Below are 26,506 nucleotides of genomic sequence, written 5' to 3'. Positions count from 1 at the left end.
ATTAGGATTTCTATCAGCCTAATCAAGGTGTAGATTACATCTCACATTCCAGTGTTCGAAACTTGTATACAAAGCTGCATGGGATTTCTCTTAATGTGATTCCGTGCAGCCAATGGTAATGTCTGCTTTAGGTAGGGTGGCAGGTAGCTTAGTGGTTAAGAGTGTTGTGCCAGTAACCGAAAGGTCGCTGGTTCTAATCCCCGAGCCGACTAGGTGAAAAATCTGTTGATGTGCCCTTGAGCAAGGCACTTAACCCTAATTGCTCCTGTAAGTCGCTCTGGATAAGAGCGTCTGCTAAATGACTAAAATGTATAATGCCAGGAGCTGCTTGTGGATTTGACAGCTCTAACACAGTTCCACCTCTGACCCTGCCAAAACAACCGCTATGCTGAAGTTGGCTAAAGCAGATCTGATTGAATAGAGCCCTAAGTTACAAGGGTGTAAGATGGGTGTAAGATCAGACACTCACTCACCTTGTAGTCCCTACATTTATCTATGTATTACTGGCCCAGGGGGTCTGAGAAAGTACATAGACACACATTTGTTGAAGGTATGGCTCACACCATGTCACATTGGTCGTTAGAATATAATATAGCTAACCAGGAGGGCAAATCGGGCGTGCAAGGTCCAAGGGGTTTTAAACATTAATCTAACAATTTGTATTAGCCACAGTTGGCTTTACTTAAAAACGATTCAACTATTAATTTACAGTTGACACATAAAGCTCAAACATAAAAAAGCTCAGACCCTGCATTCTACCAACCTGGTTTGCTCACCTCCATCAAATATTATTGGTTGTATTTGCAGAAAGCTCAATTCCAAATTATTCACTCCACCCTTTACCCTATCCCTTGACACCTCATATATTTCTGATAAAGGATGGATAAAGGATGGATGGTTAAAGAGTTTCAAGATAAACAGGATAATAAACTTACATTTGAGGTCTCAGGGATGTGGAATTGTATATTCTCACCTCTACCTATATCTGGACCCAGATTCAGTACTATATTGCACCTATAACAGGGTGTAGAATGAACCAACGCCTTACAACTGCAAAGCAACCATCATCAATTAATAACTCATAGATTAGAACAATGAAATTATGATTTTCAATGAACATATCGATCATTTTTAAATCAATGCAATGACTAGGGGTGAAGGTGAATCCTGCCAGCTTGGTGAAAAGAGACACTCTCTTTTTTCTCTCATTCCTTCCTTCACCTCCTATCTTTCCATCTACTTCCCCATCGTTGGGCTATCCTGCAGTACACTCCTGGCCAGACTGGTGACTTCTTCCCAGGGAATGGTTCATTTGTCCAGGCTGCGTGTGCGGGGGTTGACTGGGCCGAAGGACAAGGACTCCCTGGAGTTGGTCTGTGAGGCAAGAATACAAATGAAGTTATTGTCACTGGATCGTAAACAGTCAAATATGCACACATGCACAAACAAACACACACACACACACACACACACACACGCCTTTCTTGCACACGAACGCACAGCTACACACCCCTGCTTACAGTACACCACATGCGCAACCATACAGTAAACACACTCACACATCCAGTACACACATGTTCCCAGAGTATCAAACAACAGAGCCACTGACCTTAATAGTCATCCAGTCAGAAACAGACTCAGAGTGGGCGGTGTCTCTCGCTCTGAACGCAAAGTTGTCTGGACCAGCGGGGTTTCCCGGTCTAGGCTCACAGGGGTCGAGGTCAGGGGCGACCTCAGGGTTACCATAACTACTGCTTCCAAACACAAGGTCCAGGTCTAATAGGTTGCTTCCAGTTGCCATGGTTTGTACTGTTCCTAATGGGTCAGACGCTGTAGGATTGTTACAGTCTGACTCAGCAACACTGTTGGCTCTGCTGAGTTCCAGACCTAGGAGGTCCATTGTTGCAGTATTACTGGGTTCTGAACTATAGGGGTCCATTGATGCTGCGTTACTGAAATCAAAGCTAAAGGGGTCCCTTTTGGTTCTGTTATTGTTGTCTTTAAGGTTGGTACCATCGCCGCTGTGTAGGTCGACAATAGCTTGGTTGTCAGTCTCAAAACGTACGAGTTTGAAACCATAGGGGTCAAATGTGTCTTGGTTGGTGGCATGAGAGGTTTGTCCAAACTCGTAAGGGTCAAACTCGTCTTGGGTCTCAGGTTGAGCGGTAGGCTCAAATTCGTACGGATCAAATGAAGCTTGGTTGTCGGCTTCTTCATCACTTAGTTCAGTGCCAAAAGGATCGAGAATCTCTTCACTGTGGTGTTCGGGGCTGAGTTTGAATCCATAGTTGTAAGAAGTTTGACAACTGGGTTCATAGTTCAGCTCGAGACTGTTGTTGCTGAAGCTGAATTTACTGTTGTGTTCAGCTGAGCTGGTGAGAGGGTCCATCCCGATAGCACTGTCCAGCTCTGAATCAGCTGAGCGGTTGGAAGAACCTGGATCACAGCGTTCAGCTTTGGGAGTGTCTGGCTCTTCTACAAGGTCAGCTGACGCTCCCCCTTTGAGGCGTCTAGGTGGACGGACCGGGCGGGTGGGCACAGGAGGGCTGGGTTCAGGAAGGTCGCATCCACCTGTTCCGGCAGGTTCTGAGTCACAAGCCTGAATCCCAACAGGGTAGCTGAGTTCCACAGAGTCACACACAACGTCAAAGTCAACCCGTATAGATCCAAGAGTGATGTCGATCTCTTCTATGTCGGAAGGTGGGGATACTGCATTGATGTTAAACTCGTATCCATTGGGGTCCGATTCGGTGGAGAAGTTGGGCCCGGCAGCCCAGGTGTTGGCCCTGGATGCTTCACTGAAGGGTTTGCGTCCCGAAGCTACGCCGCGTTCATCTACGTCATCTAATTCAGTGTCCAAAGAACAGGTTTGAGCTGCGTAGATGGGCTTGAAACCCAAGCGTTCGGTCATGATCAAGGTTTTGGGCTCAACGAAGGAGAGTTCAACAGTGTCCGTGTGAACAGTGTCCAGATCCTCCCTGCTGTAACTGATTTCTATGTCACTGGATTCATCCTCGTCGGGGAACTCTGACTCAAAGCACTGGGTGCCGGTAGAGGCTTTGTTTTCAGTGCAGGAGAGGCTGTTGTCTGTCACCTCGTTAGATCCAGGTTCCAGGCGGGCAGTAGTGTCTGGGAAAGGGTCAGTGGATGGATATGGCTCCTCTGTCCCCTCTCGGAAGAGGATGTCTGCAGCGAAGGGGTCCGTGCCTTTGAACGGGTCATCATCTAGGAGAAAGGATCAGTCGCAATAGAATTAGAGGCCTGGATAATGCTGTAGCATATCATCATAATCAATCAATCATATTCTCAAAGTTTTATATATGAATGTCACTCACCAGATTTATATGTCTTGGCAAAGAGGTTATCATCTTTGAAAAGGTCATCTGGAAAAAGAAAATGAGCACCACCACCATCATCATCATCATAATCACAAGCATCATTATCTTCAGTATCACCACAACCACCACCATCATCATCATCACCACCATCATCTTCATTATCATCTTCACCGTTATCATCTTCATCCGTACCATCATCATCATCAAAGCATATGGAACAGAGAATAGATGCTCACATTCAGATTCACAGTGAATGAAGGGGTCGGGGTGGTAGAAGTCTAGATCTTCGACTGCGATGCTACTGGTGGATCGTGTCTGGGAAATATTTTCTTCCTCCTCCACTTTCTCTTCCTCTTTTCCCTTATGTATCTGCTAAAGAGGTATAGGATAAACATTTCTCACAGATGAAGGGACTTTTCCTCATACATCCAGCATACACTATAGCCCTGCATTCAAATGACCTAGTGGCCTCATGGGTGGAATGTTATTAATATGTTTCATAATTTCATAATTAATCAACATTATTTAAATAAATAAATAAAAAGATCAGGTGTTTCTATGTCAAACAGTATTGTTATAGTTCAATCTTCTGTGATGCCCCGTGTAGCTCAGTTGGTAGAGCATGGCGCTTGCAACGCCAGGGTTGTGGGTTCGTTTCCCACGGGGGGCCAGTATGAAAAAAATTTATGCACTCACTAACTGTAAGTCGCTCTGGATAAGAGCGTCTGCTAAATGACTAAAATGTCAAATGTAAATGTATATAAAGTGTAATATTGGGATGCAAACTCAAAATTGAATATATTTCAACTTTATATCTGACATGGTGCAGGTGTCTTCTTTTTTTAAAGCCCATAACCATGTGTGTGAGGTGTATAATTTTGTTTCAAAGTAGATTTGTTTAAGACTACCAAGAAACACTCTGTGTGACCCTTATACAGCCCAGTGCAGTGAAAGGTTAATTTAGTAATTCACCAGTCTCTCCAAATGATTATTGGTTTACAATACTTTACTGAGTTGGTAGTCATACCTTTGGTGTGCTTGGTGTAGGTGTCTCCACCTCCTCCTCCTCCTCCTCTTCTTGTGTATAAGACAATCCGTCCTTAGCGCGAGCCGCGCACCCAAGGTTTGCCTGTGAAAAGAGAGAATAGGCCGCCCAAACTTTACGGTTATGATGGAAATTATGTCGGATTTAAACCCATTTGTATGACACATACCAGGATTTCAGCATAGACAGGCAGTGATTGGCTCCTGCCCCATGACCTGGCTGGTACATCGGGTATGTCCAGAGTTCCATCCTCTGTCCTGAGGCTGCTGGGAGATGTGTCGTTTGACTCCACTTGCTGGTGGTCTGGCAGTGTTGCATCTCCCATCCGCTCCCCCCTCAGTGTACTGAGCGTCTGCTCCTCCTAGTCCACAGCAGACATCAACGAAAGCCACTATTTGTCAAATACATATGATACATCTCAGGGAAGTGTATATATGTGTTAGCTTTGCCCGGAACAGGAAGAGATAGAGGGAAGCCAAGTAAGTAAGTGGTTGGCCCTAAGTGCCAGGCACACGGCTGTTGAAAGACACTGTCCTTGTCTATCCAATAACATAGATCTTTTGAACTCTCTGAACCGATGACTGTTGTCTGTTTAAAGATTATCTCTGGTACATCATCAGCAAACAAAAGAAATCCAGCTGATATTATATATTGGTCTATTACAGCTTGAAGGCTTTTCTCTAAAGGCGCAGTATGATTAAAAGGAGCAAAAATCAACATGGAGGATTAATGGCACACATAACGGATCGATGTGACCAGCCTCTTCACCCTTCCAGTCCCACGGGGGGTTTGGAGCTCGTCTGCATGGTGCAGCTACCGTGACAACACAGATCAATACACTGGGGGCATGATGAAGGCTACACAGTAATCACCTGTCAGCAGGGGACTGAAATAACACAGAATCACTACCACCATCACCTGATGGTCTGACTGAGACCTTTGTTTGAACCCCAGTCGATCACACACGCATATAGTCTGATTGCACAGGCGGTTGGGAGGGCGGGCTCATAGTAATGGCTGGAATGGAATCCTCCCCTCACCAGCCTCCTATGATACTATATTCTCATATTCTCTCTGCATCCTGGCATTCTAGGAGAACCCTAGAAGCCTGGCAAGCGAGACTATCTTATTCGCTAACCCTCCCAGGCTTCCAGCTGCCATGTGAGGAGTACAACAGGAGACACAGTGGCAGGAAATATCAGAGGCCGTGGTCCAATTCTCTTAATGGGCTTTTCAAGCTTGAATGCTCTCCCTTATGACCATAGCCCAGGGCATGTATGCTGTATTTTGTGACCACTGTCCCTTTTTATAACTGCAGGACTGGATTAATGACTGGATACATGAAAGACTAGCCTATCGCAATGCTGTCATCAATCCAGTGCTTCTGTAGCAGTCATTTTGAAGGACAATGAATTGAGTTCATAGCCAGAGGGTGACATACAGTATATGGAAGGGATTAGTCTTCAACACCCACCTGTAAAATCTCATCGTATGATTGGCTGATGGACTCCTCCAGCGGAATGGTGCGTTCACCCGCCTCCTCCACCTTCCCCTGGGCCGTTCTGACCTCCATCTTCAGCTGTTTGAGTTTCCTCCTGGCCCTGGCCAGCTCCTGCTCATAGTCCTCCACCTTCATCTCCCTGGCCACCTCCTCCGCCTGCAGGGACAGGATCTGTATTGGGAAGAGGAGGCACAGGGGACAGAGGAGGAGAAAAGGAGGAGACAGCAGAGTCAGAGGGCGCTAACTTCGGAGCAGTGAAGGGTAGCAAGGATAATTTGGATGAATATAATCTTTATTCATTTGAAGATTGGAGAAGAGGCCTGAACTGACCACAAACCAACCAAGTCTGTCTATGGTTGGTAAATGTCTTTATTGTTCAGTGTCTCACCATCACAGCAGATGACTGCATAAAAATGACAAAACATGCAATAAACATTCACTGATAGAAATGAGCATTACGCATAAAAACGGTTATTTGTTATGTTTTATTCAGTAACAGCAGTCATAGCAGCTTTCATCTCTGTGTGTGTCTGACCTGCTGGCTCTCCTGGACACACTCCAGCCTGGTCAGTTTGAGTTGCTCCTCCAGCTCCCCCCTGTGCTGCTCCAGCTTCTCCAGGGTCTCCTCCAGCTCCCGGCGGTCTCCCCGCTGCTCCTGCAGCTCAACGCCCTCCTGCTGCACCGCATCCTGCAGGTCCTGGTGGGGTGGAACACACAGGCAGGTGGAGGGAGGGATGGAGGGATGGAGGGACAGCAGGGGGCAGATAGAGTTGGAGTAGAGAGAGAATGGAGGGATGGAAGAACGGAAGGACAGGTAGAGAGGGAATGGAGAGAGAGAAAGTGCGAGAGAAAGAGAGACAGAGAGAGAGGAAGAAGAGTTAAAGAAACAAGGGGCAGATGGAGAGGGGTGGGAATGATGGAGAGTTAGTAGGAGCAGATGGAGTAGAGGCAGCAGAGACAGAGAGAGGAGGGAGGGGAGAGAGAGCGAGAGAGAGAGCGAGAGAGAGAGCGAGAGAGAGAGAGAGAGAGAGAGAGAGAGAGAGAGAAGAGAGAGATCAGTGGTTACTGAAAAGCTGAGGAAATAGAGGCTAGAGACAGACAGCTATGCAAAGTCCCTTTCACTGCAGAAATAAAGCTTACTTGAGGCGATCCTTTTCCATTAATTTTACAGCAGTATCAAACCTGATCTCCATTCTAAAAAGAGGAATGATTAGAAATCCAACTGGCAGGAAGGAAAACTGCCAAGAAGGGGGGGGGGGGAGCAGAAATAGAAAGGGCAAGGACAGTGGGAAGGAGAGGAGGGTAGTGCGAGAGAAAGAGAGAGAGAGAGAGAGAGAGGCTGTAAGAGCCACAGTTCAATGCTTGAGGCACTTCAGACTTTTCTAAAGAGTGTCAAGGGCTCTACACGCATGATTATTCTGATAATGTGCTTCTCCATACACTAGAACAAGAGGTGTTATGAATGACAATGTGCTGTACTAACACGGATAAATCACTTTATATTCACAGGCAATATCAACACTTCAACCTCTGGCATGTCACACTTTGAGGGTTCTATTTTCAATGTTAAAGACTAAAGAGCTATGTAGTATATTTATAACTACTGAAAGAAGTAGAGAGGAGAGAAAATCTCACTGTAGTGACTTAGACCTGAATACACAATGAGAGAGCTGCTTCACTCAGGCACAATATGCACAGCTCATCCTGACAGTTGGCTAATGTCTGGAAAGGATTTTGGCCCTTCTGCTCAAGGTCCTAAGAGATATCACCGGGGGATCAAGTTGTGATAATTTTGGAACATTATCCCAGATAGCAAGCTGACACAGGGACTATTTAAGGCCAACTTGCTATCTTGCCAACCAAATCTGAAATTGACCTAATGTCAGTTGCTATCTTGGATGATGGGAAGTTAATTCACTTGAGTAACTTTCACAATGCTACAATGCATCTATCATGCATCTACTACCATGTATGCACGTAAAAGCAGTTCATTCTGCACTGTGAATTTTGGGAAAAATAGTGTTTGATCAAATACAAAGGTATTTTACAGACAACAGATTAACAACAGACTTTCAGCATGCTTATAGGGAAGGGCACTCAACACTGACACAAATGACTGATGATTGGCTGAAAGAAATTGATAGTAAGAAGATTGTGGGAGCTGTTTTGTTAGACTTCAGTGCAGCTTTTGATGTCATTGATCATAACTTTTGCTGAATAAACGTAGGTGTTATGGATTTGCATCCTCTGCCTTATTATGGATTGAGAGTTACCTATCTAATAGATCACAGAGGGTTTTTGTTAATGGAAGCCTCTCATGCAAATCCAGTTGAGTGTGGTGTACCACAGAGCAGCCGGCTTGGGCCATTATTGTTTTCTGTTTTTACAAATGACCTTCCACTGACCTTGAATAAAGCCTGTGTGTCTATGTATGCTGACAACTCAACAGTATACACGTCGGCTGCAACAGTAAAATAAATAACTGATTCACTTAACATAGAGCTCCAGTCAGTTTTAGAATGGGTAACTAGCAATAGGCTGGTGCTAAATATCTGAAAAACTAGATGCATAATTTTGGGGACAAATCACTCGCTCAATGCTAAACCTCATTTAGATCTATTATTGAATAATGTGGCTATTGAGCAAGTTGAGGAGACTAAACTGCTGGGTGTTACCCTAGTTAGCAAGCTTACATGGTCAGAACAAATAGACTCAATGGTTGCTAAAATGGGAAGAGGTCTGTCCATGATATGGCATTGCTCTGCCTTCTTGGCATCTCAGTCGACCAGACAGGTCCTACAGGCCCTAGTTTTGTCGCACCTGGACTACTGCCCAGCTGTGTGGTCATGTGCGGCAAAGAAGGACATAGGTAAATTGCAGTTGGTCCAGAACAAAGCAGCACGTATTGCACTTAGATGTACATGGAAGGAAAGTGTTAGTAACATGCATGTCAGTCTCTCCTGGCTCAAAGTTGAGGAGAGATTGACTACATCACTATTGGTCTTTGTGCGAGGTAATGATGTGTTGAAGGTACCGAACTGTGTGTTCAAGCAGTTGGCACACAGTTTGGACTCTCATCGGTACAACACAACACATGCAACCAGAGGTCTCTTCACAGTCCCCAGATCCAGAACAGAGGCTGGGAAACGCACAGTATTACATAGAGCCATGACTACATGGAACACTCTGCCACCCCAGGTAACTCAAGCTAGCAATAAAACCAGTTTAAAAAAACAGATAAAAGAACAGCTTACTGCACAAAGGGAACTGTGAAGAGACACAGCCATTTTATAAATATTGTATTGTAATTTGCACTGTACTATGTATTAGACCTAGATATTGTGTGTATGTACTGATATGTAGGCTATGTGTGATGTTTTAAATGTATGTATTTCAGTCCTTGACGAATAATGTTCTGTACTATGTATTATGTCATGTTTCATGTGGACCCCAGGAAGAGTAGCTGATGCTTTTGCAGCAGCTAATGGGGATCCTAATAAATACCAAAAATACCAAATACATTGCAGCTATTTGACAGCAGAAAACCCAGTGTATCAGAGAATGTATTCACAAATGACCTAATCTTAGATCCGCACTCCTTTTTTAATATGGGCCCAGTAGCATAGACATCTGCAACAATAATCTTTTTAATAATACCACTAGCTGAGAGACAGGAAATCAGTTTTTGGTGAGATCACGTCTGGGCCATCTCTCTGAAATTATATAGAGCTCCATACCAGGTTGTTGCCGGGTTACAAAAATAAAATATCATACATCACAATGACATCCCAGCAGGCAGTGGTGCACGGACAGCGTTGACAGTGTCCAGTAGTTAAAATAATGATGGTCTTTCCTATGATGCTGAAAGACGCCAGTAGACATGATCTGTGTTCTAATGGCCTGATGGTACTCTGTATGCATTTGGCTCTGTAAATACAGAGATAGCCTTCTCTAAAAACGGGCATTTAGAGATGTGTAAAGGAAAATGGAATCTGGTCATTAAAGGCTACCGATTTCCCGAAGGAATACAAATACCTATACTTTAATCTCGGCACGCCTTCCTCAACCCTCATACACAGAACCACACAACAACACAGAGGCCTCTCAGCTAACAAACATATTAAATACATACTGCATTCTCATGTGTGGTGCCATTTGAAAAACCAACCCACTGGGCAAAAACAGGTTGAATCAACGTTTTTCCACGTCATTTCAACCAAAACAATCTCTGTGATGACGTTGAATCAACATGGGAAACTATTTGGATTTGCAAAATGTCTTCAACATAAGGGCATTTCAGTCTTTTTTTCACCCAACATTTAACCTAAATCCAATGACATGGTAAAATGTTTTGTTGATTTCACATTGATTTCACGTTAGTTGACAATTCAATCAAATGTAAATCAAAATGAGATGTTGAACTGATGTATGTGCCCAGTGGGAGGTGTCTTGATCAGTCCAGGAGAATATAATCAGGCTCGCACTATCACATACACCTTATGCAGTGAAACATGAGAGCACATGCACACACACACAAACACACACATTCACAGACTCACGCACACACATTCACAGACTCATGCACACACATTCACAGACAGACGCACACACACACATATTCAAACACACACACACACACACACACACACACTGGACAATATAAGAAACGTGTAGCCTTACTTTGATTTCTCCAGTCTTCTGAATGACACACTCGTCCTGTTCCACAAAGTCCTGGTCCCTGGGGGACCAGCAGAGAAGACAGGAATGTTTGAGGAGGGCTGCACCTAACCATCCTCCCTTTCCTCCATTTCCACCTCCTCCCCCTTCTCTCTTCCCCTATTCCCCATCCTCCATTGCCACTCCATCCATTCTCTTTAGTCTGACAGTCAAACAGACGTTGCATATGGAACCAGAGGCAGGCTGTCCGTGAACGTGTGTGTCTGTCTGTGTGTGTGTGTGTGTGTGTGTGTTGTGTGTGTGTGTGTGTGTGTGTGTGTGTGTGTGTGTGTGTGTGTGTGTGTGTGTGTGGACACCAAGCAGTAAAAGAGGGAAGGAGAAGGGGAGAGAGAGAGAGAGAGAATATACCAACTGAGCATGTGCAGAGGGGTTACGTGTAGATGGAGAATGAGTCAGAGAGAGAGAGGGAGGGAAGAGAGGGATGAGAGAAGAAGGAGAGGACAGGAAAAAGAGGGGCAGTCGTATTTCCAGGGAAGCCATAAAAAGCTTACCCATCCATGACAGGAGAATGAACTACCTCTTCCTCCTCTTCTTACACCATAATTATCCTCCTCCCATACTCGATTCAGTACCGTGAACGGTTAACAATCATAAGAAATAATGGGAATGTGCCTTTCCTCAAGGAATGTTCCTTAACCATTTCCATGACACCGAATGTATCTGTCATTGCAGAGTTAATATCACAGTGCTGTGTTACACTGTACCTCGCTGTCTCTCTATGCCAATGACTGTTTTCTCCAAGCTGCAGAATGGGCTATGCCTATGTGCTGTGACTTTCCAATTTGAAGCCTAACTGCCTAGTGGAAATCTCAGGGCTCAGAGGGCTATAGTAAAATAGCCTCGTTTGAGAATGACTATAATATAAATACGACTGCAGTGTCAATTAAACACTATTGGCTCACCTGACGATTCTCACCTATCGTGCAGTTCAATACAATACAGTTCAATACAATACAATTCTATGAAAGAGTTTACTTACTGATAGATTTAAACATTCGGCCCAGTGCAAATTCTACAGTAGGCTTATATAAAAAATAATACAAGGTGCAGTTAAAAGGCTATTCAATAGCCTACTATAAATTTGTGGCATCCTATTAATCTTTTGGTGATGATCAATAATTCCATTTTAGAATTTAATTAATTCCAGTCAATTTAAAATTAACCAATTGCTGTCTGGCTGTATAAAATATATGTTATTGCAGGTGTATGTCCGTGAATATTGCATACATTGACCAGCTACTGTACATTGAGAAGAGGTGAAACACTCGCTGCTTTATTGCCTCTTACTGGCCATTCATTAGAAAAAGCATTCCTTAAAAGATTATACTGCTGAAATTGCATAGATGGGGCTGAAAAGTTAACCTAAAACACGACCTCACTCTAGTATGGATGATGGGTCAATGTATGTAGGCCTACAAGGAGATTTTCGTCAACTAAGCATTTCCTAATCCATTATCGTTACCAACCTTTCACTGCATGGTGCCCGTTGCCTTGGCGTCCGCAAGCAATCCAGTACAAAACGCATCATCTCTGCGGTCCTCGCTCTCCCATCGCATCCCGAGGTACCCGACTAGATCTTGGCTGCGGTCCCGTGCACAACGTGAGATCCCAAAGCGGTTTTGGTCATTCGGTTATCTACCTTGAAATAACCGTGGTCGACTCTGTTTTGAGTAAACTGGCGCTTCTCCTAAATTTTAACAATTTATCCTTGCCTCTTCCGACTCCATCATTTGAGAGGTAGCTGCTTTTTCATCACGTGGGGGAGTCGACCCTTGAGACTGGCTGAGTTCAGAGGCGCGGCACAATCATTTATTTGCGCTGTTTAACTTGTCACTGTGCTACATGACAGAAGTTATACAGACCTATCTTTGTAAGATGCAAAATGTATATTTATAACAGGCTATAATGCTGACGCAGATAAACCTCCAATTAGCCACATTGGACCATGAGACAGGATGCTGCTGAATGCTGGTGATACAAATACGCACTTTGGAGTGACAATAGCTACAATAGAGGAAATTAAACTGCGTGCCTTTCACACTCTCCTATAAATAGCAAGGTAATAACTCCCAACACACAGAAAGAAAAATAATTTCTAAGGAGATTTTATGAAAAGCTGTCATAATATTTGTTGTGATTAATTATGTTCTGTAGAAAAATGCCTAGAAGCATATGGTGCTATTTAATTAGCTTGGCTTCTAATTGCCTGTATCCTAAATAGTATAGTATATAGGCTATGATGATGATTTGTAACAAAGGGCACACTTTACACATGTAAAATCCAAACAACCCTCTTGTTTTACTACTGTACAGTATTTTTGCACAACAATATCTGTAATCATCATAATTTCCAAATAAGGATACAAATATATACAAAAACAATAAGGGTGAACAAATGCAATAGGCTACATTAGGAAGTATGAGGTTACTGTCTAAGACAAAATACAACAGTGCAAACTCACAATGGAGTAAACGTTTGATGACTTGGCTACAGTAGTTCATGGCTGAATGTCAGTGGAATAAGAGGTTAGTGAAAGAATGTGTCTAGGTGATATTATGGATGCTACTTCTACCTAATAGTATGTATGCCAGCGTGTGACTGAATTTAGTTAGCAAATGGAAATTGAATGGGAAACTATCGCTATGCATGTCAAGTTCGAGTTGGATTCACATGGCATACATATTCACTCAATGTGAATTAAGAAAACAAACACACAAGCCTCATTCAATTTGACTTCATCTGTAATATTTGGTGGAGCAACAGACTATAAAAATCATACAAGAAATAGGTTAGCAAGAGTTTGTTAAAAAAAAACACACAGTAAAAACATTTGTTTTATACAATAACAAAAAGGGTCAGAGTTTTTAATTAATAACGGGATAAACCAGTGAGTAAAAATCCAATAAGTTAAAATAAAAAATGTCATAGATTTTGCAGTAAAACCTAAATTACTCCTTCACCTCCCCTTCTCTCAACATTAACATACACAAAAATGTATGCACGCATGACTGTAAGTCGCTTTGGATAAAAGCGTCTGCTAAATGGCATATTATTATTAATTTGAGGCCTGACTGACTGGATGGTAAAGCGAAATGACGCATAATCCCCCCCCAGGCTCAAAGGAAGATTTGCCCCAATGAGAAAGTCTTCTAAAGTTCATCCTTTATAGAGTCTGTTTCCTCCTCTTCTTCCTCTGCTCCAGTCTCCTCTTCCTCCTCACGGTCCTCTAACTCTTCCTCCTTCTCTTCTTCCTCCCCTTCTTCTTCAGGCTCGGCTTTTGTCTCCTCTTTCCTCCCCATCTCTTCCGCCTCTAGTTTCTTCCTCTCCTGTTCCTCCTGGGACTCCTTCATCTTTTTCTCTGGATCCTATAGAACATGAAACAGAGAGACAGCCATTTTAACAAACCACAGGAATTAGCATTTTTACAGTTTGTAGTGTGCTGTTAGGCAACGTTGCAAATATGTCTTCATAAGGATCTGAAATCAACGTTGTTTCCACGTCATTTTAATGAATTACATTGAACCAACGTGGAATAGACGTTGAATTAACGTCTGTGCCCACATCATTTTAATGAATTACATTGAACCAATGTGGAATAGACGTTGAATTGACGTCTGTGCCCAATGGGTATGTATTAAAGTTTGAACCTGAGAGGTGAGTACCACTGACCTTAGTCTGACCCCAGGTCTCATTGCCAACCTCTTCTGCCAGCGTAGCGTCGTCTGTGATCAGGAAGTTATCAAAGATGGTCCCAGATTTCACCTGTGACAGCAATGAACACGTCTGAATTAGTCCAAATATTTCTGGCCAAAAATATTATTTCAGGGACGCATTTTCTCTTTCAATTAAATGGAAAGATAGAGCCTTTTAAACTAATGATCACAAACGGAATCCTTTTCAATAAGATTCCACTCTTTAACATTACTTATCAATAATTAAGGTATTGAAACGACTGAATAAGGTCCTCCACAGTACCTGCCACAGGTCCAGGCCAATGACGCCGATGCTGTCGAATCTGTAGATTTCAGAGTCTCCGCTGTATTCTGGATTGTCAATCTCAGGATGCACCCATTTGCCCTTGTAGTCAGGGTTATCGATCTTGCTGGGTTTCCATTCGCCCTGCGAAGGCAAACAAATCAATGAAACAGCTGTTCATATGACTGAAGCAGCAATAGAGAAAACGACCGTCATACTCTATGTCACATAATAAAAAAAACTAAATGTGGTCCTGCCAAGGGAGTAGGGCCAGGAAAACACTGTAGCCCCAGTTATGAAGTGTCTGACTGCTTGCCTTATAGTCAGGGTTGGAGACCATGGGTGGCTCCCATTCACCGTCCATCTCATCGTCCCAATCCTCAGGCTTCTTAGCGTCAGGGTCAGCAATGTTCTCTGGCCTATCCCAGTCCTGACAAATGACAACATTGAATCATTTACCACACATTAACAAAGCAAAATCATGAAAGACATTCTACTCATAAAAGATCAACAAAAGGGATTGCTTTTGCATCAGAGTAGCTGGCTAGATACCTGGTCAGCCAGTCTGTTTCTGCCATTGTCCTGCCAATACAATAATGTGGCTTGCTAGCGTAGCATTTTTGAATGCAGAAACAGCCATGGGTCTAGACAGACAAGGTGTCTACCGGTATCTACCCACCTCTGGTTTCTTATCATCCGGGTCCTCCACCCTCTCCCTCTCGTCCCAGTCGTCTGGCGTCACGGCCTCTGGGTCCTTGACCTTCTTAGGAGGCAGAATATCCCAGTCCTCCTCCAGACTTCCAGACTCCACCTTCTTGTTGTCAATCTTCACCTCGTACGTGTTGTCAGGATTCAGGATCAGAGTGTACAGATGAGTGTACTCATCATCCTGGAAAACAAAAAAAATAAGATTGATTTGATCCACCCGATGAGGACATCACATGTCGGGAAAAGCTCATTTGTGACATATGCTGTACCTTGCATCTGACGTCCTTGCTGATGAGGTGATTCTTGCCCTTGTAGTTGATAATGACATGAACTTTCTTGGTGCCTAGGCCACAGATGTCTGGACCTGGAGATGGGAAAAACACTATGATTAGCGATACAAATGAAATATACAACCATTTATCTAATTGTTGAATGAGGGTACGGTAACAACGAAGAGAAAGTGGTTATCAATCATATGCTAGTACCATCATTATCTCATTGGTAATGGTGGACTTTACCAAACATGATGTTGTAGTTGGAGTCTCCATGCATGTCTGCCTGGTCGAGGTCAGCGGGGAAGAGTTTGATGTAGCCTCCTCCACAGTCGATATTCTGCTCATGCTTCACAGTGAACTGGATCACCAGGGTCTTGCCCTGGTTGCTGAAGGGCTCAAATCGGGCAGAAGAAGAATAGAAGCGGGCATCCTGGCTGGTCTGGAGACCTGAGGGGAATAAGATATGTTTTGGACTGCTTCAACTTCAGAGTTGTCTCCTGCTCCACGGTGGAGAAGATAAGCAGAAATGTGTAAGAGACAGACTGATTCTGAAATTCTCAGAACAATGGTGGGGGTCACAAAACTGACTGAGCAGATATTTCATCACATGGTCCGTCATAACTTTAGCAGAATAAAAATATTGAACAAGCTTATCTTTAGCGTGCAGATTTTTTTATTAAACTGCGTGAAGCCTCAGGTTCATGACACGATAGCTACCTTTGTCTTTCTCTGGATCTCCATAGAATTTCCCAGCTGTCAGGACAAATTTCCCATAGTCAGACCTATGGCTGGATTCAACCCACCGGGTATTCCAAGCATCTGATAGCAAAAACAGAATCAATAGGCTAGCTTCATCAGTTGGCTAGGTAGTCACATTTAACTAGCCATTTTTGCAAGTGACTCGGTGTGGCTAAAATGCAAACTAGACATGCATTGTTGCTTCATCATTGTTAGATTAGCTCACGGAGTTAACTAAAATATTGCCAGCTAGCTGCCAGGCTAGTTCGCAATAGCCAGACGACTCTGGCAATAACGGCAGCCTACACGAAATGAATGGAACTCACCCCCATCGTCAAACTGCTCTTTAAAATACAGCGATGGTTCGGCACTGGCTAGTGCAATCAGTGCACTCAATAACATCGACACTCGCATGACGTGGCTTGCTAAATTTAACAAAATGAAAGCTTTGACCACCCTGCTAAATGCAACATGCACCGTTTCCCCACTCCCTGTCCGTCTGACCAATCAGTCTCTCAACAAATGTCCGATTTTCATTGGTTGACAGTGAAGCTGAGATACATTAATGTTGTGGCTGAATGTACAATAGCCTGTATTTCTAAAATGATCTACACAAATTTGCTTTCCGTAAAATTGCCGAAGAATATACTCAATTAGTATTGCGTAAGTATTTATGCTTGGCTAGAGCAACTTCCTGCACCCACCATTGATTTACAGGAACCATACTATAGTCAAATCCTCAGCAAATAAATGATTGATAATGTAGCAATTATGAAACATGACACAATTCGATTATGTACATAAACCCCTTTATTGGTTCTGGACAATGAAGTGAAACGTCAACGACTGGACTGGTTTTATTTACCAATCTGAATTAGAATACATGTATGCATTGGCAGTTTATTTTTGACATCACTCCTAACAAATCGTTAAATTATAAATTCAAGCCAGTGATTCACCGCTTTCTTCAGGACAACTGTTGAGTCAGTGGTCATGACAGTTCTTGCACACCCTCATGACGAAACACTGGAGGGAAGAAAAAAAAACAAGTGAGCCAAATGAAGTCACTGGCAGTCTGAACCAATAGGATTCAGGTGATGGGGGGGGAATCAGTATTCTTATCGTCATCAAGATCTCAGGGAGAGAGTTCAAGAATTGAATCATCATTTGCTCACCCCACAATATACATTAATCCTACAGACCAGGGGGGGGGGTATACTACAAGCTAATCTTGAAATTGGCACAGTAAAGTTCTGAATATTTTAGGCAAGATTGCAGACAAACTCATTGAGCCCACTTAAATATAACCCTCATGTAACAGATCAGACACTGAATCAGTAAGCTAGTGGCAGACTGAACAAGACACTTTCTGCCTGCAATAACATACCTGCTCAGTTTATTGTCACGTGTCTAGGGAATTTATTGCAAATTCATCTAGTCTTCCAACACCCCCTTGGAACCTGGAGTGGAAATAAGGAAAGGGTTAAGGAGCAGCACACACAAAAAAAAGAAGATAAATCCACACCATTAAAGCCTCAGAAATAAATGGAACGGTTGGAGTATAATCAGTGTACTCATATGGCAGAATCTTTTCATCGCCGGCTATTTGAACTGTAAAAGTAGTGTGGCTCAAGTCTTTACTTTTAGTTGTGGTCCATCTTCCATCACAACTTTGACATCAAGAAACAGGACCAGTCACCTTCCCATTCCGCCATGCCTGAAATTGAGAAAAATGAGTCAGGAAGAGCAGAAGGAAGCAATCTTCAAAATCAAATCTAATAACCAATACATCAGATAGGAGCGAAAGACAATGCTGATAGTTCTTCATGGTTAATCTGCTGAACTATGCGGTCATCATTGTATCAGCGGCAGTTGAGTGTTCCAGCTGCAGTAAACATTACTTACCAGCCACTTATGTGATGAGTCAGACTAAAGGTTCTGCCCAGGTGACCCCGACCTGAGGAACAAACAAAGGTCATTAATAAAATTGAACCAGGGAGAGAAAATAATCATATGATCTTATTTAACAGTGGATACATCAGACAGGAGCGAAAGACAATGCTGATAGTTCTTCATGGTTAATCTGCTGAACTATGCGCTCATCATTGTATCAAGTTGAAAATGGTGCTTGCAGCCGAAGTACACAGGACTCACCATCAATGGTTCCTCTATCATTATGGCTGGAAGGTCAGACCACGGCACTCCAACTGGAGGCAAACCTGATTAACAAAGTTTGAAGATTTAGCTTCACAATGAGGGGTGGCATTTTAGAGAAGTATAGCATACCATTTCAGTGATCTAAAATCTATTTCAGTCTCAGAGAGAGAAAAAATATCCAAAACAGCATGAAAACATACCAGGATCGAGGGATCTCCTGGTTTCTCACAGGGTCAGCAAGAAGTTAACCTGAAAGGAAAACATTCACTATTAAAATGTGTCCAGTCATAACATGTCAATCACATAGTTTAATGGATAGCCATCAGTTTGAAAATGTGTCAGAAAACACTTCTGTCCACTACTCTTATTCAAATATTCATCACAGGCGTAATATTAAATTACAATGAGTTGTCATCAATATGTGCCATACCTGATTATAAACCATTATGCTGAGACATTAGTCATCCTGGATCACGTGTATCGTACTTGATAATCTGAAAGTTTACAGAGGCACGGTTAGATATCACAGGCAACGTCTTGGTAAGTGGAATTAACAGTTCAACTCAAATCCATGTCTGGTCAGTAAAGTTGGCGTTTCCTCATATGTCTCAGATGTCCCTACCAACATGTTCTTCATCATATCAGACATGGATTAAATTCCTGACAAATTCTTAAATACTCAATACTTAAGAATTCACACACTCTAAATAAAGTAAAATTAAAGTCGGCTGTGGTGAGAAACATGTAGCCAAGCTAGTTAGTTGGTACTAGCAACTTCTTGCACACATGGCAGGCCACGCATGACCAAGGACTTGCATGGAAGAAAAATACTAATAGCCACGTGGGCCACAAAGCAAAATGTTAATTTTTATTGAATACTGTATATAGTTCTTCATGTCACGTTAAAATATCTTATACAAACATAATGGAATATTTACCCTTTTTTGAAGTGCACAGTTCGACCTCCACATGTTGACTGCTGAGTTCTGCGCGGAAGAGGATTCCAGAAGGGGTGACGATGGTTTTTGTACTGTGGCCCCGCTGGCTTGTGGGTAGAATTGGCGTCACATTACACAACGTAGAGCACTATAGTGATTTTTTATGGGGGATATGTGTGCTATTTGGGATCCTTGGGACGTCCAAACTCTGACGTTACCTCATTAAAGTTACACTTTTAAATGGTTATGGTTAAGGTTAGGGTTACGGTTAGGGTAGGGGTTAAGGTTAAGGTTAAGGTTAAGGTTAAGGTTAAGGTTAAGGTTAGGGTATGGACGTTCCAAAGATCCCAGATAGCACTTAAAACATTTTTTGTAGCTAGTCACACGCCATTCCAATCGCTGGTGTTTCTTTCTGTCAGAGAACCTTTATGGTGCTACTGGTATGGCGTCTACCATATAATGCCATGATTCTACCTAAACATAGCTAGCCACCTAAACGTGGAGAAGCGAAATACATGGTTGCAAGCCGTCAGCACTAACCAGGTAGCTAAGTGAACAGACAGTGAATGTGTTAGCTAGCTAGCTAGGTGGGGTAGCTGGTTAGAAATCTGCATGGGGTCCCACACTGTGGGGGCATTGTTTGACAGACCTGATAACCCTAACCACGGCCACAAATGAAAATCATAGCCAGGCCAGCTAGCTAACTGATAAACAATAGCTTGTTTTGAATTGCTGTTTCCTAAAGCCCTAAAAAGTATAATATTAGGAGTGTGTAGTCTATTGTTAGACAACCATTTCAAGTCATCTGTATTTATGAATTCTGAAATCTAGCTAAAGTCATTAAAAAAAACATGTTGGAAAGTTAGCTATGGTGTGATTTCAGTGCCAACAGAAATTGTATTGTTAGCTGGGTAACTCAATGATCCTTTGTAACTAAACTTACCCCCTGGTGTGTATGTGTTGTGGTTTCAGGCTGTGGAGAATAGACCTTGGGTAATGATGGAGCAGGAGGACATGCCAGACACAATTGGTCAGGCCAGACACTCTCTCTCTAGATGCAACAATAAGAGGTTAGTGTGTGCTAATGAATGTTTTATAGATGTTGTCTAGTGCTCTTCAAAATCATTACCATGTCACTCATCGCTGTTTAACAAATTGGGCATGATCTTCTCACCCTTAATTGAATATTTGATTAAAATGCCATACAGGGAGGATGGAAGGCAACGAGAAAACAGCACCGATGAGGAGGGTGGGGAAGTACAAGAGAAAGACTGGAATGAAAACTATGAATGTGACAGCAACATATCATATTTCGAAGATGAGTTGGATCGACTTTTGGACCCGTAAGTAGAATAAGTTTCACTGTTACGACTTCTCTCACGTCATTCCTTGATGACTATAGTACTGATACATATCATATAGCTAGTTGTATGTGCAAATCTTATGGAATGCAGCATACACCTCAAAATATGTTTTTGTGTTGGGCCACTCATTCACAGTAAGCATGTGGTATTATCATGCTTTCAAATTTTACATTACATTTACATTTTAGTCATTTAGCAGACGCTCTTATCCAGAGCGACTTACAGATGTTACAAATGATGTTAGGATTGATTTTAACAAATTCTCTGAATTATATTCCTAGACTATTAAAGATATTTCATATTTGCTTATGCTAGGGATGTCACAGTGAACTGATTTTGTTTCACCCGTACTCTATTTTTTCATTGATTTGTTTTCAGAGAGGAAAATAAAGACTGTTGGACAGAACCTTCAGAGACTGTAGACAGCAATGGGACAGCAGTAACAGAGACTAGAGGGAGGGAAGACTCCCTGTCCAATGGAACAGAAGTTATAGAGCTTAGAGTGGGCAGTGATTCTCCTCCCTGTAGGACATCAGTAACAGAGACTAGAGGGAGGGAAGACTCCCCTCCCAAAGCGACAGTCTCTTCACAGTCCAGAGTATGGTCCCCCCCCCCTTCCTCCTTAATAGATTCCGATTTCAAAGAAGAGTTGGATCGACTTTTGGACCAGTGAGTTGAATTAGTTTCAGTATTATAACTTGTCTCATAAAATGCCATCACTTGACCACTACATGTGATATTATGCCTTCAAGTGATGGTATGATTATTTTCTCACACATACATTTGTTCCTTGACTATTATATATTTGCATGTACTAGGGATGTCACAATTAACTGATTTTGCTCACTTTTTTGTCTTTGATACGTTTCAGAGAGGAAGATGAAGACAGCTGGACAGAACCTTCAGAGACTGTAGACGGGAATGACACCCCGTCCAATGGGACAGACTCTTCACAGCCCAGAGTAAGGGGTTCCTCCCCTCTCTCCACTGAGGCTTCAGAGTCCAGTGAGGAGGATGAAGACGACCTTTCCTTTGAGACAGAAGCCATAGAGACCAGAGCTTCAAAAAAGAGAAAAAACATTTCCAGCCCTAAAGCAGAAGAGAAAAAGGGGCGAAAGAAGGCCAGGCCTACATCCTCTCCCCTCTGGATATCCAGCCCTGCCAAATCCAGAAGGAACGCTCATGCAGCCACACCTCTTATCATTGGGTCAGAGAGGAGGTGGAGGACTGAGGATGAACCAGATCAAGAGCCTAAACTGTTCCCCTTCGAACCAGCTAGGACTCCAGGACCCCAGCTAGACACTTCAAAGAACTACACTGTTCTAGAGCTCTTCCAGCTCTTCTTCAGTAATGACGTTGTTGATACTCTCTGCTCAAACACCAACAAGAACGCCAAGAGAAGACAGGAACAGGGAATCAAAGAACCATGGAAACCTGTATCCGTGGAGGAAATGTACAACTACCTCAGCATTGTAATCTATATGGGTCTGCTGAATGTGCACACTGTATCAGACTACTGGGTCCCGAACAGGTTGTATGGTATTCCTTTTTGCCGTACAGTCATGACTATGACAAGATTTCGGGCAATCACCTATTCACTGCACATGAGTGACCCAGCAGAGGAGGAGGAAAACGATAAGAATAAGGGGACTGCAGAGTACGACCAGCTAATGAGAATCAAACCTCTCAAAGACCAGATATTGGAGGCATGCAGGGCCTTCTACCACCCATTCCAGAACCTTTCCATTGATGAGCGCATGGTGCACTCCAAGGCCCGCCACAGCCTCAAACAATACATTAAATCCAAGCCCTACAGGTATGGGTTCAAGGTCTATGTTTTAGCAGATTCAAGAAATGGCTACACATGCGACTTCAGTGTATTTGTGGGCAAGAACCCATCTGCTTCAGGAAAAGGGGAGTGCTATGACGCTGTCATGGACCTGTTGAATGTCCCTCACTTGGGCACAGGGTACCACATTTACCTTGATAATTATTTCACCAGCGCAACTCTCTTCCGTGACCTGTACAATAAGAAATTAGGAGCTTGTGGAACCATACGTGAAAACCGTGTGGGCCTCGCTGGTGTGCAAGAGAACAGCATGCCTCCTAGAGCAAAGAGAGGGACCATCCGCTGGCTTCGTGACGGGGAGCTGCTCTTCACCAAGTGGATGGATGCACGACCAGTCACCATGTGTACCACCATCCATAAAGCTTTCGCAAAGGAGCAGGTGCAACGACGTAAGAGGTTAGAGGATGGCACCTGGACAACACAGCCTGTACCCGCCCCAGAGCCGATCAAGCCATACAACAAGTATATGGGGGGTGTGGACCTGTCTGATGCCCTGATCAAATGCTACAGTGTGGCCCAGAAAACCATGAAGTGGTACAAGACCTTCTTCTACCACTTTGTAGATGTTGCTGTGGTGAACAGCTGGCTCATGCACAAGGACATGGCTGTGACAAAGAATACAAAGCCTATGGCCCAAAAACAGTTCAGGGAGAAGCTGTGTTCGCAGCTTGCTGACATTGCACTGAAAGGGGATGTTCAGGAGGAGAGGGGGGAGGAGCATAAGGAACAACCGAGCGAACAGCGAGTGGAAAAGCAGGGTGAAAAGCAGGATGAAAAGCAGGATGAAAAGCAGGATGAAAAGCAGGGTGAAAAGCAGGGTGAAGAAGAGGAAGAGGTGGAAGTTGGTTTATTGTGCTGTCCTGTGCCCACAAAAGATCCCATCACGGTTGCGTTATGTAATAAAGCTTCTGAGGGAAGGAGGCAGTGTCATTTGTGTAAGCACAAGACCATTTGGCAGTGCGAGTCCTGCAAGGTGGCACTCTGCATAATACCAGATAGGAACTGCTTCAGGATATGGCATGTGAAAAAAGACAATGACGAGCAAGATTGAAGTTAATCGTTTATTTTCGTTCCAGGGGTTAGGCCTACAGGATTTCTGAATTGGTGGGATGTACAGTGAGGGAAAAAAGTATTTGATCCCCAGCTGATTTTGTACGTTTGCCCACTGACAAAGTCATGATCAGTCTATAATTTTAATGGTAGATTTATTTGAACAGTGAGAGACAGAATAACAACAACAAAAAAACAGAAAAACGCATGTCAAACATGTTATAAATTGATTTGCATTTTAATGAGGGAAATAAGTATTTGACCCCTCTGCAAAACATGACTTAGTACTTGGTGGCAAAACCCTTGTTGGCAATCAGAGGTCAGACGTTTGTTGTGGTTGGCCACCAGGTTTGCACACATCTCAGGAGGGATTTTGTCCCACTCCTCTTTGCAGATCTTCTCCAAGTCATTAAGGTTTCGAGGCTGACGTTTGGCAACTCGAACCTTCAGCTCCCTCCACAGATTTTCTATGGGATTAAGGTCTGGAGATTAAGGTCTGGGTGCTTATTCTTGAGCCACTCCTTTGTTGCCTTGGCCGTGTGTTTTGGGTCATTGTCATGCTGGAATACCCATCCACGACCCATTTTCAATGCCCTGGCTGAGGGAAGGAGGTTCTCGCCCAAGATTTGACGGTACATGGCCCCGTCCATCGTCCCTTTGATGCGATGAAGTTGTCCTGTCCCCTTAGCAGAAAAACACCCCCAAAGCATAATGTTTCCACCTCCATGTTTGACGGTGGGGATGGTGTTCTTAGGGTCATAGGCAGCATTCCTCATCCTCCAAACACGGCGAGTTGAGTTGATGCCAATGAGCTCGATTTTGGTCTCATCTGACCACATCACTTTCACCCAGTTCACCTCTGAATCATTCAGATGTTCAAATGGCAAACTTCAGACGGCCCTGTATATGTGCTTTCTTGAGCAGGGGGACCTTGCGGGCACTGCAGGATTTCAGTCCTTCACGGCGTAGTGTGTTACCAATTGTTTTCTTGGTGACTATGGTCCCAGCTGCCTTGAGATCATTGACAAGATCCTCCCGTGTAGTTCTGGGCTGATTCCTCACCGTTCTCATGATCATTGCAACTCCACGAGGTGAGATCTTGCATGGAGCCCCAGGCCGAGGGAGATTGACAGTTATTTTGTGTTTCTTCCATTTGCGAATAATCGCACCAACTGTTGTCACCTTCTCACCAAGCTGCTTGGCGATGGTCTTGTAGCCCATTCCAGCCTTGTGTACGTCTACAATCTTGTCCCTGACATCCTTGGAGAGCTCTTTGGTCTTGGCCATGGTGGAGAGTTTGGAATCTGATTGATTGATTGCTTCTGTGGACAGGTGTCTTTTATACAGGTAACCCTTTACGAGTGTGCTCCTAATCTCAGCTCGTTACCTGTATAAAAGACACCTGGGAGCCAGAAATCTTTCTGATTGAGAGGGGGTCAAATACTTATTTCCCTAATTAAAATGCAAATCAATTTATAACATTTTTGACATGCGTTTTTCTGGATTTTTTTATTGTTATTCTGTCTCTCACTGTTCAAATAAACCTACCATTAAAATGATAGACTGATCATTTCTTTGTCAGTGGGCAAACGTACAAAATCAGCAGGGGATCAAATACTTTTTTCCCTCATTGTATAGGGAATTGTTGCGCCTATATATTGTCGCACATTGTGCCAGTAACCGAAAGGTCGCTGGTTCGAATACCCGATCAGACAAGGTGAAAAATCTGTCGACGTGCCTTTGAGCAAGACACTTTACCCTAATTTGCTCCAGGGGCGCCATACTATTATGGCTGCCCCTGTAAATCAACACATTTCACTGCACCTATCCGGGGTATATGACAATAACACTTTCATTTTTTTTATTCAAATGTATTTGTGTTCACCACAAATGTTTGCTTATGGTTGCCAATAGTTTTGTGCGGCGAACACATGGCTTGCTATAACTGCCAAAAGCTCAACAATGCTTTCTATATCACATATCAGGAATTGTTTAACAAAAAAAGTAACATTTTGCTGTCCATTAGAAAATGAGCAACTGTTTTTATTGAGCATTTTGGAAATTGTTTCTGATCATTCTGAATTTGGTGTTCACCTTTATGGTTTGGAATTGCCACTTTGGGAATATCTCAGCTTGCCTGCTTTGGTTACCAGGGTTTGGGTTAATAATAGAAAAAAATCTATAACATTCCCTCTGTATTCTTTCCATTTTATTTCATTGTTTCATTAAATTACATTTTGAAATGTATGCAACTAATTGAACTATGTTTATTTTTTTAGGTGTCTGTTTTGAAATGTATTATCTTATGTCTCCAATAATGTACCATATTATGGGGGAATAGTATTTGATGGGTTAACGACATTATCTGATAGGAACAGTATATCATTGATTCAGTTTGGACACAAATATTATGATTGACTTCCAAAATATTTATTAATAGAGAACTTACACAATCTTCTTTGACTCTTGTATGGATCCAATTGATTATCGTCCTGTTGCTCCTCGCCTCCTTGGGGTCTGTTTCCTCCTTGGCATAACTACCAGAGACATTTGTATCCGTCCCTGCTGAGTTCGGCAGCCGCAGGGCCAGTATGTTAAAGATGCAGAAATTGCTCCAGCATTTCCTGGTTGCTAAAATTCTAATAGTTTGCCTAATTTCAGTTTATTCAACAAAACAAGTATAGTGTAGAGAATAATTGTACCATCTAAACTGCTATGAAATATAAATTTCCATAACCAAAGATATTGTATTTTCATCTGTTTGAAGCTGGTGTACAAAACCGAAAGTAAAAGACGCAAAAAACTTAAGTGAAGCATAGAAATATCACAC

General features: G+C 43.0%; 3 protein-coding genes and 4 non-coding genes across 8 annotated transcripts; 1 reads left to right on the top strand and 6 right to left on the bottom strand.

The window, feature by feature from the left end:
• Positions 1-361: 361 nt before the first annotated feature.
• LOC121580825 lies at positions 362-12,395 on the bottom strand. 2 transcript variants are annotated; one of them, XM_041895899.2, is made up of 10 exons: positions 12,088-12,395; positions 10,565-10,622; positions 6,420-6,581; positions 5,858-6,055; positions 4,553-4,744; positions 4,366-4,467; positions 3,575-3,710; positions 3,336-3,383; positions 1,610-3,225; positions 362-1,374 (listed from the first exon to the last, which is right to left on the bottom strand). In XM_041895899.2, exons 1-10 carry the CDS (start codon positions 12,147-12,149, stop codon positions 1,309-1,311), a joined length of 2,640 nt encoding a protein of 879 aa, XP_041751833.1. In that variant the 5' UTR covers positions 12,150-12,395; the 3' UTR covers positions 362-1,308. The 2 variants fall into 2 exon arrangements, with proteins under 2 accessions (XP_041751833.1, XP_041751834.1); XM_041895900.2 differs by having other exon boundaries at positions 3,575-3,707.
• Positions 12,396-12,896: 501 nt separating this feature from the next.
• LOC121580826 (calreticulin) lies at positions 12,897-19,502 on the bottom strand. The gene is made up of 16 exons (XM_041895901.2): positions 19,414-19,502; positions 18,906-18,969; positions 18,676-18,724; positions 18,473-18,537; positions 18,224-18,275; positions 17,960-18,035; positions 17,706-17,778; positions 16,645-17,344; positions 16,298-16,399; positions 15,824-16,027; positions 15,575-15,669; positions 15,277-15,486; positions 14,914-15,027; positions 14,598-14,741; positions 14,292-14,384; positions 12,897-13,987 (listed from the first exon to the last, which is right to left on the bottom strand). The coding sequence occupies exons 8-16, from the start codon at positions 16,730-16,732 to the stop codon at positions 13,772-13,774; spliced, it is 1,266 nt and encodes a 421-aa protein (XP_041751835.2). The 5' UTR covers positions 16,733-17,344; positions 17,706-17,778; positions 17,960-18,035; positions 18,224-18,275; positions 18,473-18,537; positions 18,676-18,724; positions 18,906-18,969; positions 19,414-19,502; the 3' UTR covers positions 12,897-13,771.
• On the bottom strand, positions 17,850-17,922 carry LOC121581724. Its single transcript, XR_006003258.1, has one exon. It is a non-coding gene; the product is annotated as a small nucleolar RNA SNORD47 (small nucleolar RNA).
• LOC121581726 lies at positions 18,101-18,184 on the bottom strand. The gene has a single exon (XR_006003260.1). It is a non-coding gene; the product is annotated as a small nucleolar RNA snR60/Z15/Z230/Z193/J17 (small nucleolar RNA).
• LOC121581727 lies at positions 18,349-18,432 on the bottom strand. Its single transcript, XR_006003261.1, has one exon. It is a non-coding gene; the product is annotated as a small nucleolar RNA snR60/Z15/Z230/Z193/J17 (small nucleolar RNA).
• Positions 19,046-19,125, bottom strand: LOC121581725. The gene has a single exon (XR_006003259.1). It is a non-coding gene; the product is annotated as a small nucleolar RNA SNORD74 (small nucleolar RNA).
• Positions 19,503-19,798: 296 nt separating the features above from the next.
• On the top strand, positions 19,799-23,808 carry LOC121580827 (piggyBac transposable element-derived protein 4). Its single transcript, XM_041895902.2, has 5 exons — positions 19,799-19,956; positions 20,386-20,483; positions 20,622-20,756; positions 21,156-21,446; positions 21,649-23,808. Exons 2-5 carry the CDS (start codon positions 20,410-20,412, stop codon positions 23,675-23,677), a joined length of 2,529 nt encoding a protein of 842 aa, XP_041751836.2. The 5' UTR covers positions 19,799-19,956; positions 20,386-20,409; the 3' UTR covers positions 23,678-23,808.
• The last annotated feature ends 2,698 nt before the right edge of the window (positions 23,809-26,506 follow it).

This window comes from Coregonus clupeaformis, chromosome 14 (assembly GCF_020615455.1).
Source record: "Coregonus clupeaformis isolate EN_2021a chromosome 14, ASM2061545v1, whole genome shotgun sequence".
Lineage (NCBI taxonomy): Eukaryota > Metazoa > Chordata > Actinopteri > Salmoniformes > Salmonidae > Coregonus > Coregonus clupeaformis.
This window is presented reverse-complemented; position numbering and strand designations above follow the sequence as displayed.